The sequence below is a fragment of the Oncorhynchus mykiss genome, chromosome 12, assembly GCF_057628025.1.
Source record: "Oncorhynchus mykiss isolate SJ-2025 chromosome 12, ASM5762802v1, whole genome shotgun sequence".
In the NCBI taxonomy this organism is placed as follows: Eukaryota; Metazoa; Chordata; class Actinopteri; order Salmoniformes; family Salmonidae; genus Oncorhynchus; species Oncorhynchus mykiss.
The window spans coordinates 37,363,141-37,379,175 of record NC_143033.1 but is presented as its reverse complement, the minus strand read 5'-3'; the positions used below and the strand labels follow the sequence as shown (position 1 = coordinate 37,379,175).

Genomic DNA, 16,035 nt, shown 5'->3' with positions numbered 1-16,035 from the left:
CACATAATAAGTTGCATGGACTCACTCTGTGTGCACTAATAGAGTTGAACATGATTTTTGAATGACTACCTCATCTCTGTACCCCACATACAATTATCTGTAAGGTCCCTCAGTTGAGCAGGGAATTTCAAACACAGATTCAACCACAAAGACCGAGGAGGTTTACCAATGCCTCACAAAGAAGGGCACCTATTGGAAGATGGGTAAAAAAAAAAAAGATATTGAATATCCCTTTAAGCATAGTGTATTTATTCATTACACTTTGCATGGTGTGTTAATAAACCTAGTAACTGCAAAGATACAGACGTCCTTTCTAACAGTTGCCGGAGAGGAAGGAAACCGCTCAGATATTTCACAAAACAAAAAGTCACAATGGTGACTTTAAAACAGATACAGAGTTTAATGGCTGTGATAGGAGAAAACTAAGGATTGATCAACATTGTAGTTACTCCACAATACTAACCTAATTGACAGAGTGAAAAGAAGGAAGCCTGTACAGAATAAAAACATGCATCCTGTTTGCAACAAGGCACTAAAGTAATACTGCAAGAAATGTGGCAGAGCAATTCAATTATTGTCTTGAATACAAAGTGTAATGTTTGCGGTAAATCCAATACAACACATTACTGAGAACCACTCTCCATATTTTCAAGCATAGTGGTGGCTGCATCATGTTATGGGTATGCTTGTAATCATTAAGGGCTGGGGAGTTTTTCAGGATAAAAAAGAAACTGAATGAAGCTAAGTACAGTTGAAATCCTAGAGAAAAATCTGGATCAGTCTGCTTTCCACCAGACACTGACAGATGAATTCACCTTTCAGCAAAATGTGGAATAAATTAAGTATGAACAGGCTTCTTTCTGAAGGCAGTATAAACAGTGCATTCGGAAAGTATTCAGACCCGTTGACTTTTTCCACATTTTATTACGTTACAGCCTTATTCTAAAATGTATTAAATTAATGTTTTTTTATCATCAATCTACACACAATACTTCGTAATGGCAAAGTGAAAACAGGTTTTGCGAAATCTGAGCAAATTTATAAAAAAAGGAAAAACAAAAATACCTTATTTACATAAATATTCAGACCCTTTGCTATAAGACTCTAAATTTATCTCAGGTGCATCCTGTTTCATCCTTGAGAAACATCTACAACTTGATTGGAGTCCACCTATGGTAAATTCAATTGATTGGACATGATTTGGATAGGTACATAGAGTTGAAGTCGGAAGTTTACATACACTTAGGTTGGAGTCATTAAAATTTGTTTTTCAACCACTCAACAAATGTCTTGTTAACAAACTATAGTTTTGGCAAGTCGGTTAGGACATCTACTTTGTGCATGACACAAATATTTTTCAAACAATTGTTTACAGACAGATTATTTCACTTATAATTCACTGTATCACAATTCCAGTGGGTCAGAAGTTTACATACACTAAGTTGACTGTGCCTTTAAACAGCTTGGAAAATTCCAGAAAATTATGTCAAGGCTTTAGATGATTCTGATAGGCTAATTGACATCATTTGAGTCAATTGGGGGTGTACCTGTGGATGTATTTCAAGGCCTACCATCAAAATCAGTGCATCTTTGCTTGACATCATGAGAAAATCAAAAGAAATCAGCCAAGACCTCAGAAAAAAACTGTAGACCTCCACAAGTCTGGTTCATCCTTGGGAGCAATTTCCAAATGCCTGAAGGTACCACGTTCATCTGTACAAACAATAATACGCAAGTATAAACACTATGGGACCACGCAGCCGTCATACCACTCAGGAAGGAGATGCATTCTGTCTCCTAGAGATGAACGTACTTTGGTGCGAAAAGTGCAAATCAATCCCAGAACAACAGCAAAGGACCTTGTGAAGATGCTGGAGGAAACAGGTACAAAAGTATCTATATCCACAGTAAATCGAGTCCTATATCGACATAACCTGAAAGACCGCTCAGCAAGGAAGAAGCCACTGCTTCAAAATTGCCATAAAAAAGCCAGACTAGGGTTTACAACTGCACATGGGGACAAAGATCATACTTTTTGGAGAAGTTTTCTCTGGTCTGATGAAACAAAAATGGAACTGTTTGGACATGATGACCATCATTATGTTTGGAGGAAAAGGGGGAGGTTTGCAATCCGAAGAAAACCATCCTAACCGTGAAGCACGGGGTTGGCAGCATCATGCTCTGTCAATGTTTTTCAGTGGCAGGGACCTGACAGAGCTTGAGAGGATCTGCAGAGAATGGGAGAAACTCCCCAAATACAGGTGTGCCAAGACTCAAGGCTGTAATCGCTGCCAAACGTGCTTCAACAGAATACTGAGTAAAGGGTCTGAATAAATAAAACAAGGCTGTAATGTAACAAAATATGGAAAACGTCACAGGGTCTGAATACATTTCGAATGCACTGTATATGGAGCAAATATATATGCTTTATGTACAGTTGAAGTCGGAAGTTTACATACACCTTAGCCAAATACATTTAAACTCAGTTTTTCACAATTCCTGACATTTAATCCTAGTATAAATTCTCCGTCTTCGGTCAGTTAGGATCACCACTTTATTTTAAGAATGTGAAATGTCAGAATAATAGTAGAGAATGATTTATTTCAGCTTTTATTTCTTTCATCACATTCCCAGTGGATGAGAGGTTTACATACACTCAATTTGTATTTGGTAGCATTGCCTTTAAATTGTTTAACTGGGGTCAAATGTTTTGGGTAGCCTTCCACAAGCTACCCACAATAAGGTGGGTGAATTTTGGCCCATTCCTCTGACAGAGCTGGTGTAACTCAGTCAGGTTTGTAAGCCTCCTTGCTCGCACACACTTTTTCCTTTCTGTCCACAAATGTTCTATAGGCTTGAGGTCAGGGCTTTGTGATGGCCACTCCAATACCTTGACTTTGTTGTCCTTAAGCCATTTTGCCACAACTTTGGAAGTATGCTTGGGGTCAATGTCCATTTGGAATATTATATATTCACATAATTGTCTTGCCTCATGATGCCATCTATTTTGTGAAGTGCACCAGTCCCTCCTGCAGAAAAGAACCCCCACAACATGATGCTAGCTTATCTAGAGAGACATGCCAGTTGCATCATTTTATGGATTGTATTCATTATGCTCTCTAGCCTTTATGTCATTTTTTGTGTTTATACTGTATGTGTAATACATGCACTAAGATTAATTTATGAATAAGTTTGGCTACATGAGGAAGTTAATGGAAATCATTACCAAAATATCCTTTTGAATGAAATACAATGTGTGTAATGAATGCGCAAATCACAAAGTGCAACTATCCCCACCTCAATGAATTGACTAATTGTAGCCTACAAGATTATATATAGTAATCACGTGAAGGCATTTTGTGTAATCTACATACCCGTTCTAGAGGTGGGTGTATCATCACCATTCCAAGGCAAACTCATGTGCAACTGTTTTGCAGGAAGTTGATGCAAGTCTGAACATTGCTGTCAAGACACGAATTTGTCCATTTAATCCACCAAAGGTTAGTCTAATTCTTTAAAATAATTGTCGTTATTATTGGTCTTTTGTACAATTTTCTGTCACATTTCCTAAAATAGTTGAAAAGGCTACAGAAGTTAGAAGGCTACAGAAGTGAAGACTACTGATTTGACACACAGAGCACATTATTGGGTCTTGAGATAGAAATTGAATAGTCAATATGGTACTGTACTGTAATTGCAAAAGTGACACATTGAAAATAGTTTTCTCTGCTAAGAATTACTAACATGTCCCCTATGTGTGTGTCCAGATGAGTTCCACAGATACCAATGCCGAGAGCGACGACCCTGTCCCCAAGGGGGCCAGACTGAGCCGGGCCGTCGCAAACCTGGACACCATCCCCCCAGACACCCTCAGTGAGGTACACCTGCTGCCTCCACGGGACGTCCCATAGAGACACACATAACCTCTGACCTTTCTCCTCTTATACTAGACCTGGGTTCAGATATATGTATTTGATTATTTGTTATTTAAATACTCATTTTCTGTGTATTTGAGTATTTTCTAATAATGTGGCCCGAATCAACTACTTCTATTGGAATAGATTAGTTTCTTATAAATGAAGGTATTTTCAAATACCTGGGAGTGTTATTTGAGTCAGTGTATTTGAGTATTTTCAAATACTTTCCATTTGTATTTCCAGATACTTTCCAATATTAAACTATGTGTTTTTTTTCAAATACAAATATCTAAAATGCTTACTTTCAAATGTTTTTCTAATTGAAATACCCTAAACAGTATTTGAACCCAGGTCTTATACACAGTAGAGGGGACTTATTTGAGTGTACTCTGTCTAATGTCTCAAGGCACTTGTATTGATATCTCATAGTTTGAACATAATCACATTCCTCTTTGTCTCTCTGGTTCTAATAGCTAGTCCCCTCATGGCGTAACCCATAATAATGCCTCATCGCTTTTGTCCACATTTTGAAAAGGTGTGTGGGAACACTGGTTAAGTACAAGAGGATCATTTATGTGACGTGTGACGTGTGTGTCTGTTCTGGTTTGGCGTCTCTCTCCTGGCTTTGTTTATGTGTTTTATCCAGTCAATGGCATCTTTCTTGATGTTATGATTCCACTGTACAGTAGGTGTTTGTGAAAAATGCAATCATATTTCTTAAAGCGGTTGCAATTATAGTGCTATCAAGTCTAAACACATCAAATAATCAAAATGAACCACATTGTCATAGTCATGGAGGTACTGAGGCTGCTGTTATCGTGCAGAGACGGGAGACACTGATCTACCTGCATGATCTCTACCTCTGCCTTGCTGTCCCCTGCCAGGGCATATTTCACAACAGCCTTAAACTGAGCCTGAGTGAGAGAGAGGGGCGGGGGGAGAGAAAGAGAGGAAGGCCCCAAACATTTAAGGAAGAGGAAAAGAGAAGCATGTAGAGGTGCAATTGTGTGTAATATCTTCAGAGGTCTGTAATGTGTTGATGACAGACTACGTTCGACCAAACAATACCAGCTTTCTTCCTGTGGAATGGAACGTTTCCTATTTTGCCCGTTTTCTGGTTCAGGTTATACCCCCGTTGACTGATGAAGTCAGACATTAGTCAGTGCTGAAAGTTGCCAATGACATTACAATTATAATTTTTATTTTACCAGGTTAGTCTCATTGAGATGAAATCTCTTTTGCTAGGAACATGGGTAAATAAAATGGCCCACCTGGATGAATTAAGATGTACATGTATTGTAAATATAGTGCACTTTTTTCCAGTAATTATGTTTTATTGTCACATACACTGGATAGGTAAAGTGAAATGTGTTGTTTTACATGGTCAGCCATAGTAGCACGGCATTCCTGGAGAAAATTGGGTTTAAGTGCCTTGCTCACGGGCACATTGACAGACTTTTTGTTCACCTTGTCAGCTCCCAATGCTCTAACCGCTAGGCTACCTGCCGTACCCTGGTTTCTCCAGACAATATATCTGTGTCATCATAATCGGCTTTACAACATTTATTTAAGATTACAGTACAACATTTCATGAAGGGAACTATAAAAGGAGGATTAAATCATCTTGCGAATCATCCAGTAACATTAGCATGATATATTTCTTCAACTGGAGATGTAATATTACAGACAGAGAATTGCTATGTTGTGGACAGCTGTTAGACACTGCCACCTTTTGGGGAAACCTGCCTTTCTTCGTGCTGGCTATATTGGTCATCTTGATTTACACGTCATAATGTCGCTGGTTATGGGGAGTATCTTTCCCATAGATGACATTGACAATGCTATCCTTCCCCTGAAATTGAAATATCAATTTGGGTTGGGGTAAATTCCATTTCAATTTAGTCAATTCAGAAAGTAAAATGAAATTTGAATTCCTATTTCCGTTATTGAAAAGCAATTTTAGTTGAAACTTTCTGAATTGAAATGGAATTGACTCCTGATATCAATCCCTCTCATAGGTAGAAGAGTGTCTGCAGCCTTTCCGTCTCTCTTTGGAGAAGCTGCAGGACGTGTCATCTCGCCTGAGGAAGGACCTGATCAGAGGGCTGGGCAAACACACACACTGCCGGGCACCCGTCAAGATGCTGCCCACCTTTGTGAGGGCAACACCTGATGGGAGAGGTACAGTACTGTAATCTGTATTCCTTAAAGACTCTCCATAGTATGCACCGGTGAGAGTATGGCCCTTTGTTGAGACCTGTACTTTAGTAACCTAATTAATTCAACTGGAGGCATACCATTCACCAGACAGCCTCTCACCCAGACTGAGGTGCCCAGTCTGAAATGAATCTATAGACCCCAACACACTTCTTCATGTCCTCTTGCACTGTAGATATGATGGATTATTGATCATTGATTTTGGGCTGAGCAAATTGGCCAACAGTAACATTTTCCTTGAATTGATTGGTCCCCACAGAGAAGGGGGACTTCTTGGCTCTAGACCTGGGCGGGACTAACTTCCGGGTGCTGCATGTCCGTGTGGTGGAGGAGATGCAGAAGCTCCTGAAGATGGACAGTAAGATCTGTGCCATCCCCCAGGAGATCATGCTGGGGACGGGAGAACAGGTGTGTGTGTTTGGGATTTACATGTTTGTACAGCTGATCACATCCCACCCCTCCCATGGGGCGGTCATTCTCTAACCCCAGGTGGGAACAGTGCATGTAAATCCCTCTGATGTTACAATTTCTTACTTTGTAAACATAGACTTTCAATGGTTCATTAAATCTAACTTCAACTACAAATATTGAACATTAGCTGGGAAACCGGCTGTCTGTCAGCCACAAAATCCCACTTAAACTGAGAATTTAACATGAACATACTCATGTGAGAATAAACCACATTATATTTTACTGTACTTTATGATGATTTAAACAGTAACCTTGTTTGATAAAATGCAATAACAGAAACCAGAATTATTCTGGATTAGTGATGAACTGGAACGCTATTTAGTTAATAAGGGTTCCTGGTTGCAGGTTTTATTTACAAATCTTGGAAGATGTGTTAAGAGAAGTTGTATAATTGAGAGATTTTTTGTTTTGTGTTTCAATTGTTTTTTTTATATCACTAGGAATGCAAATGTACTGTTTATGTACGTATGTATAGTACCAGTCAAGAGTTTGGACACCTACTCATTCTAGGGTTTTTCTTTATTTTGACTATTTTCTACATTGTAGAATAATAGTGGAGACATCTAAACTATGAAATAACACATAAGGAATCATGTAGTAAACAAAAAAGTGTTAAACAAATTCAAATATATATTATATTTGAGATTCTTCAAAGTAGCCACCCTTTGCCTTGATGACAGCTTTGCACACTCTTGGAATTCTCTCAACATCACCTGGATTTCTTTTCCAACAGTCTTGAAGGAGTTCCCACATATACTGAGCACTTGTTGGCTGCTTGTCCTTCATTCTGCAGTCCAACTCATCCCAAACCATCTCAATTGGGTTGAGGTCGGGTGATTGTGGAGGCCAGGTCATCTGATGTAGCACCCCATCACTCTCCTTCTTGGTCAAATAGCCCATACACAGCCTGGAGGTGTGTTGGGTCATTGCACTGTTGAAAAACAAATGATTGTCCCATTAAGCGCAAACCAGATGGGATGGCATATCGCTGCAGAATGCGGTGGTAGCCATGCTGGTTAAGTGTGCCTTGAATTCTAAATAAATCACAGACAGTGTCACCAGCAAGGCACCATCACACCTCCTCCATGCTTCACGGTGGGAACCACATATTCAGAGATCATCCTTTAGCTACTCTGCGTCTCACAAAGACATGGCGGTTGCAACCAAAAATCTCACATTTGTACTCATCAGACCAAAGGACAGATTTCCATCAGTCTAATGTCCATTGCTTGTGTTTCTTGGCCGAAGCAAGTCTCTTCTTATTATTGGTGTCCTTTAGTAGTGGATTCTTTGCAGCAATTTGACCATGAAATCCTGATTCACGCAGCCTCCTCTGAACAGTTGATGTTGAGATGTGTCTGCATTTATTTGGGCTGCAATTTCTGTGGCCGGTAACTCTAATGAGCTTATCCTCTGCAGCAGAGGTAACTCTGGGTCTTCCTTTCCTGTGGCGGTCCTCATGAGAGCCAGTTTCATCATAGTGCTTGATGGTTTTTGCGACTACACTTGAAGGCACTTTCAAAGTTCTTGAAATGTTCTGCATTGACTGACCTTCATGTCATAAAGTATGATGGACTGTCGTTTCTCTTTGCTTATTTGAGCTGATCTTACCATAATATGGACCTGGTCTTTAACCAAATAGGGCTATCTTCTGTATACCGCCCCTACCTTGTCACAACACAACTGATTGACTGAAATGCATTAAGAAGGAAAGAAATGGGCCTCCCGGGTGGTGCAGTGGTTAAGGGTGCTGTACTGCAGCGTCAGCTGTGCCACCAGAGACTCCAGGCTCTGTCGTAACCGGCCGCGACCGGGAGGTCCGTGGGGCGATGCACAATTGGCATATCGTCGTCCTGGTTAGGGATGGTTTGGCCATTAGGGATATCCTTCTCTTATCGCGCACCAGCGACTCCTGTGGCGGGCCGGGTGCAGTGCACGCTAACCAAGGTTGCCAGGTGCAAGGTGTTTCCTCCGACACATTGGTGCGGCTGGCTTCCGGGTTGGATGTGCGCTGTGTTAAGAAGCAGTGCGGCTTGGTTGGGTTGTGTATCGGAGGACGCATGACTTTCAACCTTCGTCTCTCCCGAGCCCGAACGGGAGTTGTAGCGATGAGACAAGATAGTAGCTAACAATTGGATACCACGAAAAAGGGGGTAAAGTTTTTATTTAAAGAAATTAAAAATTAAAAAAGAAGGAAAGAAATTCCACAAATTAACTTTTAACAAGGCACACCTGATAATTGAAATGCATTCCAGGTGACTACCTCATGAAGCTGGTTGAGAGAATTACAAAAGTGTGCAAAGCTGTCATCAAGGTTTCCATATGTGTTATTTAATAGTTTTGATGTCTTCACTATTATTCTACAATGTAGAAAATAGCAAAAAAAATTAAGAAAAACCTTAAATGAGTAGGTGTGTCCAAACTTTTGACTGGTATGTATTTACGTGTGTACAAACTGTATATATATATATATAAACATTATCATTTATTTGGCTACAGCAAATACAGTGTCTTATAAACCAATCTGGGCTGGGTATCCTGAAGATACATGACACTATAATAAAATAAATCATATTCAAGGGAATACATATGGGTGACTCATAAGGGTTGTGACTTTGCCAGGTCTCCTCAGATTTGACGGATGAAAGCTATGCTCAGTTTCTAGAGAAAACCTTACGTCTGACAAGACGCCAACCTTGCTTCATTAATTAAAAGCGAACATCACTTTTTGACAGGATGAATCGGTATCCTTTACCAAGCACCCAAGATATTTGCCATCAATATTACGCTATTAAATAACACTAATGCCACTGTGAGATTTTGACTAATTTGGGATTTCTCTCTTTCTATCTCCAGTTGTTTGACCACATCGCTGCATGCCTGGCTGAGTTCCTGGAGTCTCTGGAGCTGAAGGATCAGACTCTGCCTTTAGGCTTCACCTTCTCCTTCCCCTGCGAGCAGAAAGATATCGACAAGGTCAGTCACACTGCCCCAGAGACACACATACAACAATTATCCATACAAAAAGGAGACATCTGCACGCTTCAATAAAGCAATTAAAACATAAACTAGGGGGAGGCATCTCATTCAGTCAGGACTGATATGAGTAGGACATTTTTCGTCCGGTCCCCAGTGGAAAGACAGTTGAGTAGCATCAAGAATGTCATTCAAGGATAGTTATGTTGTGGTGGTCAATTCCCATTTTAATCGTGTAACACACTGTGCGAGAATACTGTAGCTAATGGGACCTGAACTTCCAGAGCCTCCTGATCCACTGGACCAAAGGCTTTAACTGTTCCGGAGTGGTAGGAGAGGACGTTGTGAGGTTACTGAGAGAAGCCATCCACAGGAGAGGGGTGAGTCTATAGGCCCCTTTGAACCATACAACTATCATCATTATTGCAAGATACAACTATCGCCACTTCTCCCCTAAAAATGTTTTACTAAATTAAAAACGTTTAATGTTATTACTACGGTATTATATAGTTAATATTGGCACACAATTGTGTATTTTACAGATAGGTACTTGTAACTTTTGCTTGAAGTGGTACCCTCAAACTTCTCTTCCCCTCTCTCTCTCTCTCCCTCTCTCTCTCTCTCGCTCTCTCTCTTACTCCCTTAGGATTATGACATTGGTTCCGTTGCCATGGTGAATGACACGGTGGGGACCATGATGAGCTGTGGATACAGGGACCAGAGCTGTGAAATTGGCATGATCATTGGTAGGTAGCGCCTAACTTTACTGCAGCCACACTACTGCAACCATTGAATTAGAGAAAATAACACAAATAAAAGCATACTATGAGATGTGTCCCATTTAGCCTAGCAAGTGAAGGGGAGGGTGACTGTAGTAACCATATAGAACAGTAATAGTATCATGTTATTAAAAGAACACATGCATGTAGGTTAGGGATGTTAAGAATAACCATGGAGAGTCATATTTGGGCTCCCAAGTGGCACAGCAGTCTAAGGCACTGCATATCAGTGCTAGAGGCGTCATTACAGACCCTGTTTCAATTCCAGGCTGAATCATAACCGGCCGTGATTAGGAGACCCATTGGGCGGCGCACAATTGGCCCAGCGTCATCCGGGTTAGGGTTTCCCCGGGGTAGGCCATCATTGTAAATAAGAATTTGTTCTTAACTGACCTGCCTAGTTAAATAAAGGTTCAATAAAAAAATATATATATATATCTTGAAACACATCATGTAGTTTCTAGCACTTTCATACTGCAATGGCTCCCTCTGCTGGAGATGATGGCAACATGGTTTTGTGTGCGTGCATGTGCCTATGTGTTTGCATGTGTTTCTGTCTAACATTGTCTTTGCCTCCCCAGGGACGGGGACGAATGCATGTTACATGGAGGAGATCAAAAATGTGAAGAGAGTAGAGGGGGAAGACGGCCGCATGTGCATCAACACAGAGTGGGGGGGATTTGGAGACGACGGATCCCTAAAGGACATCCAGACTGAGTTTGACCTGGTGGTGGATCGAGACTCACTCAACCCAGGCGTGCATGTGTATGTGTTTTTAATTCATGAGCAGTTGAAAGTACATAGCTAAAGTACATAAAATACAGCTATGACTGTAACTTCTATGCTTGGCTCTCTTGACTACATCCTGGCCCATTTATCGACTCTCTGTTGTATGCTTGTGTGTCTGTCTCTGTATCCAGCTTTGAGAAGATGATCAGTGGGATGTACCTGGGAGAGATAGCCAGGCTGGTGTTGGTGAAGCTGGCTCGGGACAAGCTACTGTTTGGAGGAGATCTATCAGTGGCCTTGCTCACACAGGACAGCTTTGAGACCAGATTCATCTCCGAGATAGAGGAGTGAGTGACAGACACGCCATGCTCTTATGTGTCATATATCTACTTACACAGATCCTAAATATAGCAGTTATTTTTAAATATGAATGTGCTACATAATACCGAAGCTTCCATTGTGTAGCAATGAGAAAAATGAGGTGTCTTTACAACTATATTATACCATTTACCATCAATAGGCCTTCTCAGTCAGTTTAATCCTTAACAACCTATCTATTTGAAATCCATGTATGTCACTTATATCAGCTTGCATTCATACCAAAGTATATTGATGGATGACTCAACTGACGAGTGTTGCTTGTCTCAGGGAGAACACAGGACTGCAGAAGGCCCAGGAGATTCTGTCAAAGCTAGACCTGCCTGCCGGGCCTGTGGACTGTCAGATTGTGCGTCTGGTGTGTGACTCTCTCTCCACACGCTCGGCCCAGTTGTGTGCCACTGCCTTGGCAACCATTGCCAACCGTATCCGTGTCAACCGTGGACTGGACCATCTAAGCACCACAGTGGGGGTGGACGGCACAGTATACAAGAAACACCCCAAGTATGTTCACCTCAAATAGAAATTATATGACGTTTTTCCACAGGGTTATTTCAGTGAAAAGATACAACTAAATCCTGCTTTTATTTGTCACTTGATTGAATGGAGGATATCCTCTTGTGCTGCCATAACTGTGGATTTCCTGCCTTATTTTTCTTAGTGTATTCACAAGTGGCTGAATCTCAATATCTCAGTCTTACCACTATCCTCCCTTCCTAAAGTGAATTATATTCCTCTCTCAACCTTAACCCTACCTTTCCACTCACTCTGTCTAAATGCAGGAATTTCACATGATAGAAGTATTTAATGGAATAAGCTATTTCGTGTCAAGTGAGATTGTATTTAGTGTCAGGTGAGATTGAACTCTCAGGACCTATGTCAGTGTCAGGTGTCCAGGTAACCATACATTGATTTAACTATCCCCCCTGTCTCTCTCAACACGGTCCCTGCCCCACCACCCCAAACGCTTTTCCCCTCCAGCTTCAGTGAGAAGCTCCAGGAGACTGTACGCATCCTGGCCCCCAAGTGTGATATCACTTTCCTCGTCTCCGACGACGGCAGCGGGAAGGGAGCTGCCATGGTAACGGCAGTGGCACAGAGGCTGGCCATGCAGTCCCGGATACTAGAGGACATCGATGGAGAGGAGGAAGAGGAGGATGAAGAAAATTAAGCCATGTATTCGACCAGACAACTTGAAATGCAGTACCATGAAAATGTCCCCCTCAAATGCTTTTGTCATAGACAAAGATTGTAAGGTAGGGGAGACCAGGGAACAAAGTAGGAAATAGTCTACTTTTAGTCTTTAGCTTATTTGTGAAAATATTATTTGAGTTAGATTTATAATATTTTTATGCAAACATAGTGCATTTGGAAAGTATTCAAACGCCTTAACTTTTTCCAGATTTTGTTGTGTTACAGCCTCATTCTAAAATTTATGAAATACCCCATAAGGACAAAGTCAAAACAGGTTTTAAAAATGTTTGCAAATTTATTCAAACAAAAAAACAGAAATATCACTTTTACATAAGTACTCAGACCCTTAACTCAGTACTTTGTTGAAGCAACCTTGGCAGCGATTACAGCCAGGAGTCTTCTTGAGTATGAAGCTACAAGCTTAGCACAGCTCTATTTGGAGAGTTTCTCCTATTATTCGCTGTAGATCATCTCAAGCTCTGTCAGCTTGGATGGGGAGCGTCGCTGCATAGCTATTTTCAGGTCTCTTTAGAGATGTTCGATCGGGCTCAAGTCCCGGCTCTGGCTGGGCCACTCAAGGACATTCAGAGACGTGCGTTGTCTTGGCTGTGTGCTTAGGGTTGCTGTCCTGTTGGAAGGTGAACCTTCGCCCCAGTCTGAGTTCTTGAGCGCTCTGGATCAGGTTTTCATCAAGGATCACTCTGTACTTTGCTCCATTTATGTTTCTCTCAATCCTGACTAGTCTCCCAGTCCCTGCCACAGCATGATGCTGCCACCCTCATGCTTCACCGTAAGGATGGTATTGGCCAGGTGATGAGCGGTGCCTTGTTTCCTCCAGACGTGATGCTTAGATTTCAGGCCGAAGAGTTCAATCTTGGTTTCATCAGACCAGGGAATCTTGTTTCTCATGGTCTAAGAATCCTTTTGGCAATCTCCAAGCAGACTGTCATGTGCCTTTTACTGTGGAGTCGCTTCCTTCTGGCCACTCAACCATAAAGGCCTGATTGGTGGAGTGCTAAAGAGATGGTTGTCCTTCTGGAAGGTTCTCCCTTCTCCATAGAGGAACTCTGTAGCTCTGTCAGAGTGACCATCGGGTTTTCGGTCACGTCTCTGACCAAGGCCATTCTCCCCTGATTGCTCAGTTTGGCCGGGCGGCCAGCTCAAGCAAGAGTCTCGATGGTTCCAAGTTTTATTCATTTAAGAATGACGGAGGCCACTGTGTTCTTGGGGACCTTCAATGTTGCAGAAATTGTTTGGTACCCTTCCCCAGATTGGTGCCTCAACACAATCCTGTCTCAGAGCTCTTTGGACAATTCCTTTGACCTCGTGGCTTGGTTTTTGCTCTGACATGTACTGTCATCTGTGGGACCTTATCTAGACAGGTGTGTGACTTTCCAAATCATATCCAATCAATTGAATTTACCACAGGTGGAATCCAATAAAGTTGATGATCAATGGAAACAGGATGCACCTGAGCTCAATGTCGAGTCTAATAGCAAAGGGTTGAATATTTACACTACCTTTCGAAAGTTTGGGGTGACTTAGAAATGTTTTTGTTTTAGAACGAAAAGCACATTTTTTGTCCATTAAAATAACATCAAATTGATCAGAAATACAGTGTAGACATTGTTAATATTGTAAATGACTATTGTAACTGGAAACGGCTGATTTGTTATGGAATATCTACATAGGCGTACAGAGGCCCATTATAAGCAACCATCACTCCTGTGTTCCAATGGCACGTTGTGTTAGCTAATCCAAGTTTATAATTTTAAAAGGCTAATTGATCATTAGAAAACCCTTTTGCAATTATGTTAACACAGCTGAAAAATGTTGTTCTGATTAAAGAAGCAATCAAACTGGCCTTCTTTACATTAGTTGAGTATCTGGAGCATCAGCATTTGTGGGTTCAATAACAGGCTCAAAATGGCCAGAAACAAAGGACTTTCTTATGAAACTCGTCAGTCTATTCTTGTTCTGAGAAATGAAGGCTATTCCATGCGAGGAATTGCCTACAAACTGAAGATCTGGTACAACGCTGTGTACTACTCCCTTCACAGAACAGCGCTAACTGGCTCTAACCAGAATAGAAAGAGGAGTGGGAGGCCCCAGTGCACAACTGAGCAAGAGGACAAGTATATTAGAGTGTCTAGTTTGAGAAACAGATGTCTCACAAGTCCTCAACTGGCAGCTTCATTAAATAGTACCTGCAAAACACCAGTATCAACATCAATAGTGAACAGGCAACTCCAGGATGCTGGCCTTCTATGCAGAGTTCCTCTGTTCAGTGTCTGTGTTATTTTGCCCATCTTAATCTTATCTTTTTATTGGACAGCCTGAGATACAGCTTTTTCTTTGCAACTCTGCCTAGAAGGCCAGCATCCCGGAGTTGCCTTGTCACTGTTGACGTTGAGACTGGTGTTTTGCTGTCATCAAGGCAGAGGGTGGCTACTTGGAAGAATCTAAAATATAAAATATTTTGACACTTTTTTGGTTACTACATGATTCCATATGTGTTATTTCATGTTTTTTATGTCTTCACTATGATTCTACAATGTAGAAAATAGTCAAAAATAATGAAAAACCCTTGAATAAGTAGGTGTCCAAACTTTTCACTGGTACTTATGTTGATATACATGGGGAATGTTCCATAGGTCAATATTCAATAAAGAGAATATTTCGAATTCTGCCTGAAAAAAAAATGTTGGTCAATAAAACAAAAAATTATTAATGGATTTAAGCAAAACTTCCTATGCAAGTAGATATACTAACCAAACATTAGCATATTGAATAATAGTGGTTTCTAATTTGAGTTATTTAGTTGTTACTTTGTGTCCTCATGCCAGAGTGTTAGTTCAGCCTTTTGTGAACTAACACTCGCAATTAATTTTTTACCCCTTACTAGCTCTGACTTTGCTGATAGCTACTTTATTGAGTAAAAATGTACTTACTATGACTGTGATATGTGGTTGTCCCACTTAGCTATCTTTAGATGAATGCACTAACTGTAAGTCACTCTGAATAAGAGCCTCTGCTAAATGACTAAAATGTTCAATGCACATGCCCTGTGTTACTTTGTGCCCCAGTCTCCTCTACATGCTAAACACCTCACTCACTTTCTTGCAACCTACTGTATGGAAACTGAAATAATGAAATCATGAATTAATTCAACCTACTGTATGCATGCATGACTGTAAGTCGCTTTGGATAAAAGCATCTGCTAAATGGCATATATTATTATATTATTCTTACAATGTTCAACTTCTCTCTTTTTTACAGTATCGTTTTTAAATACAGTTATATTGACAACTGCAATGCAATATTTCCTGTATTACATGGTCAACTTTCAAGGGGGAAACTATCTTATTTCTGAA

At 40.8% G+C, this 16,035-nt stretch overlaps 1 protein-coding gene across 1 annotated transcript; it reads left to right on the top strand.

The window, feature by feature from the left end:
• Positions 1–3,359: 3,359 nt before the first annotated feature.
• On the top strand, positions 3,360–15,718 carry LOC110537523 (hexokinase-2). The gene is made up of 11 exons (XM_021623628.3): positions 3,360–3,500; positions 3,768–3,878; positions 5,936–6,098; positions 6,394–6,542; positions 9,462–9,581; positions 9,866–9,961; positions 10,228–10,327; positions 10,942–11,125; positions 11,281–11,436; positions 11,738–11,971; positions 12,449–15,718. The coding sequence occupies exons 2-11, from the start codon at positions 3,768–3,770 to the stop codon at positions 12,636–12,638; spliced, it is 1,503 nt and encodes a 500-aa protein (XP_021479303.3). The 5' UTR covers positions 3,360–3,500; the 3' UTR covers positions 12,639–15,718.
• The last annotated feature ends 317 nt before the right edge of the window (positions 15,719–16,035 follow it).

Coding starts and splice junctions, on each gene's coding strand:
- LOC110537523 (XM_021623628.3), top strand. CDS start 3,768: ATGAGTTCCACAGATACCAATGCCGAGAGCGACGACCCTGTCCCCAAG. Junction 6,543..9,461: donor TGCTGGGGACGGGAGAACAG/GTGTGTGTGTTT, acceptor TTCTATCTCCAG/TTGTTTGACCACATCGCTGC. Junction 11,437..11,737: donor TTCATCTCCGAGATAGAGGA/GTGAGTGACAGA, acceptor TGCTTGTCTCAG/GGAGAACACAGGACTGCAGA.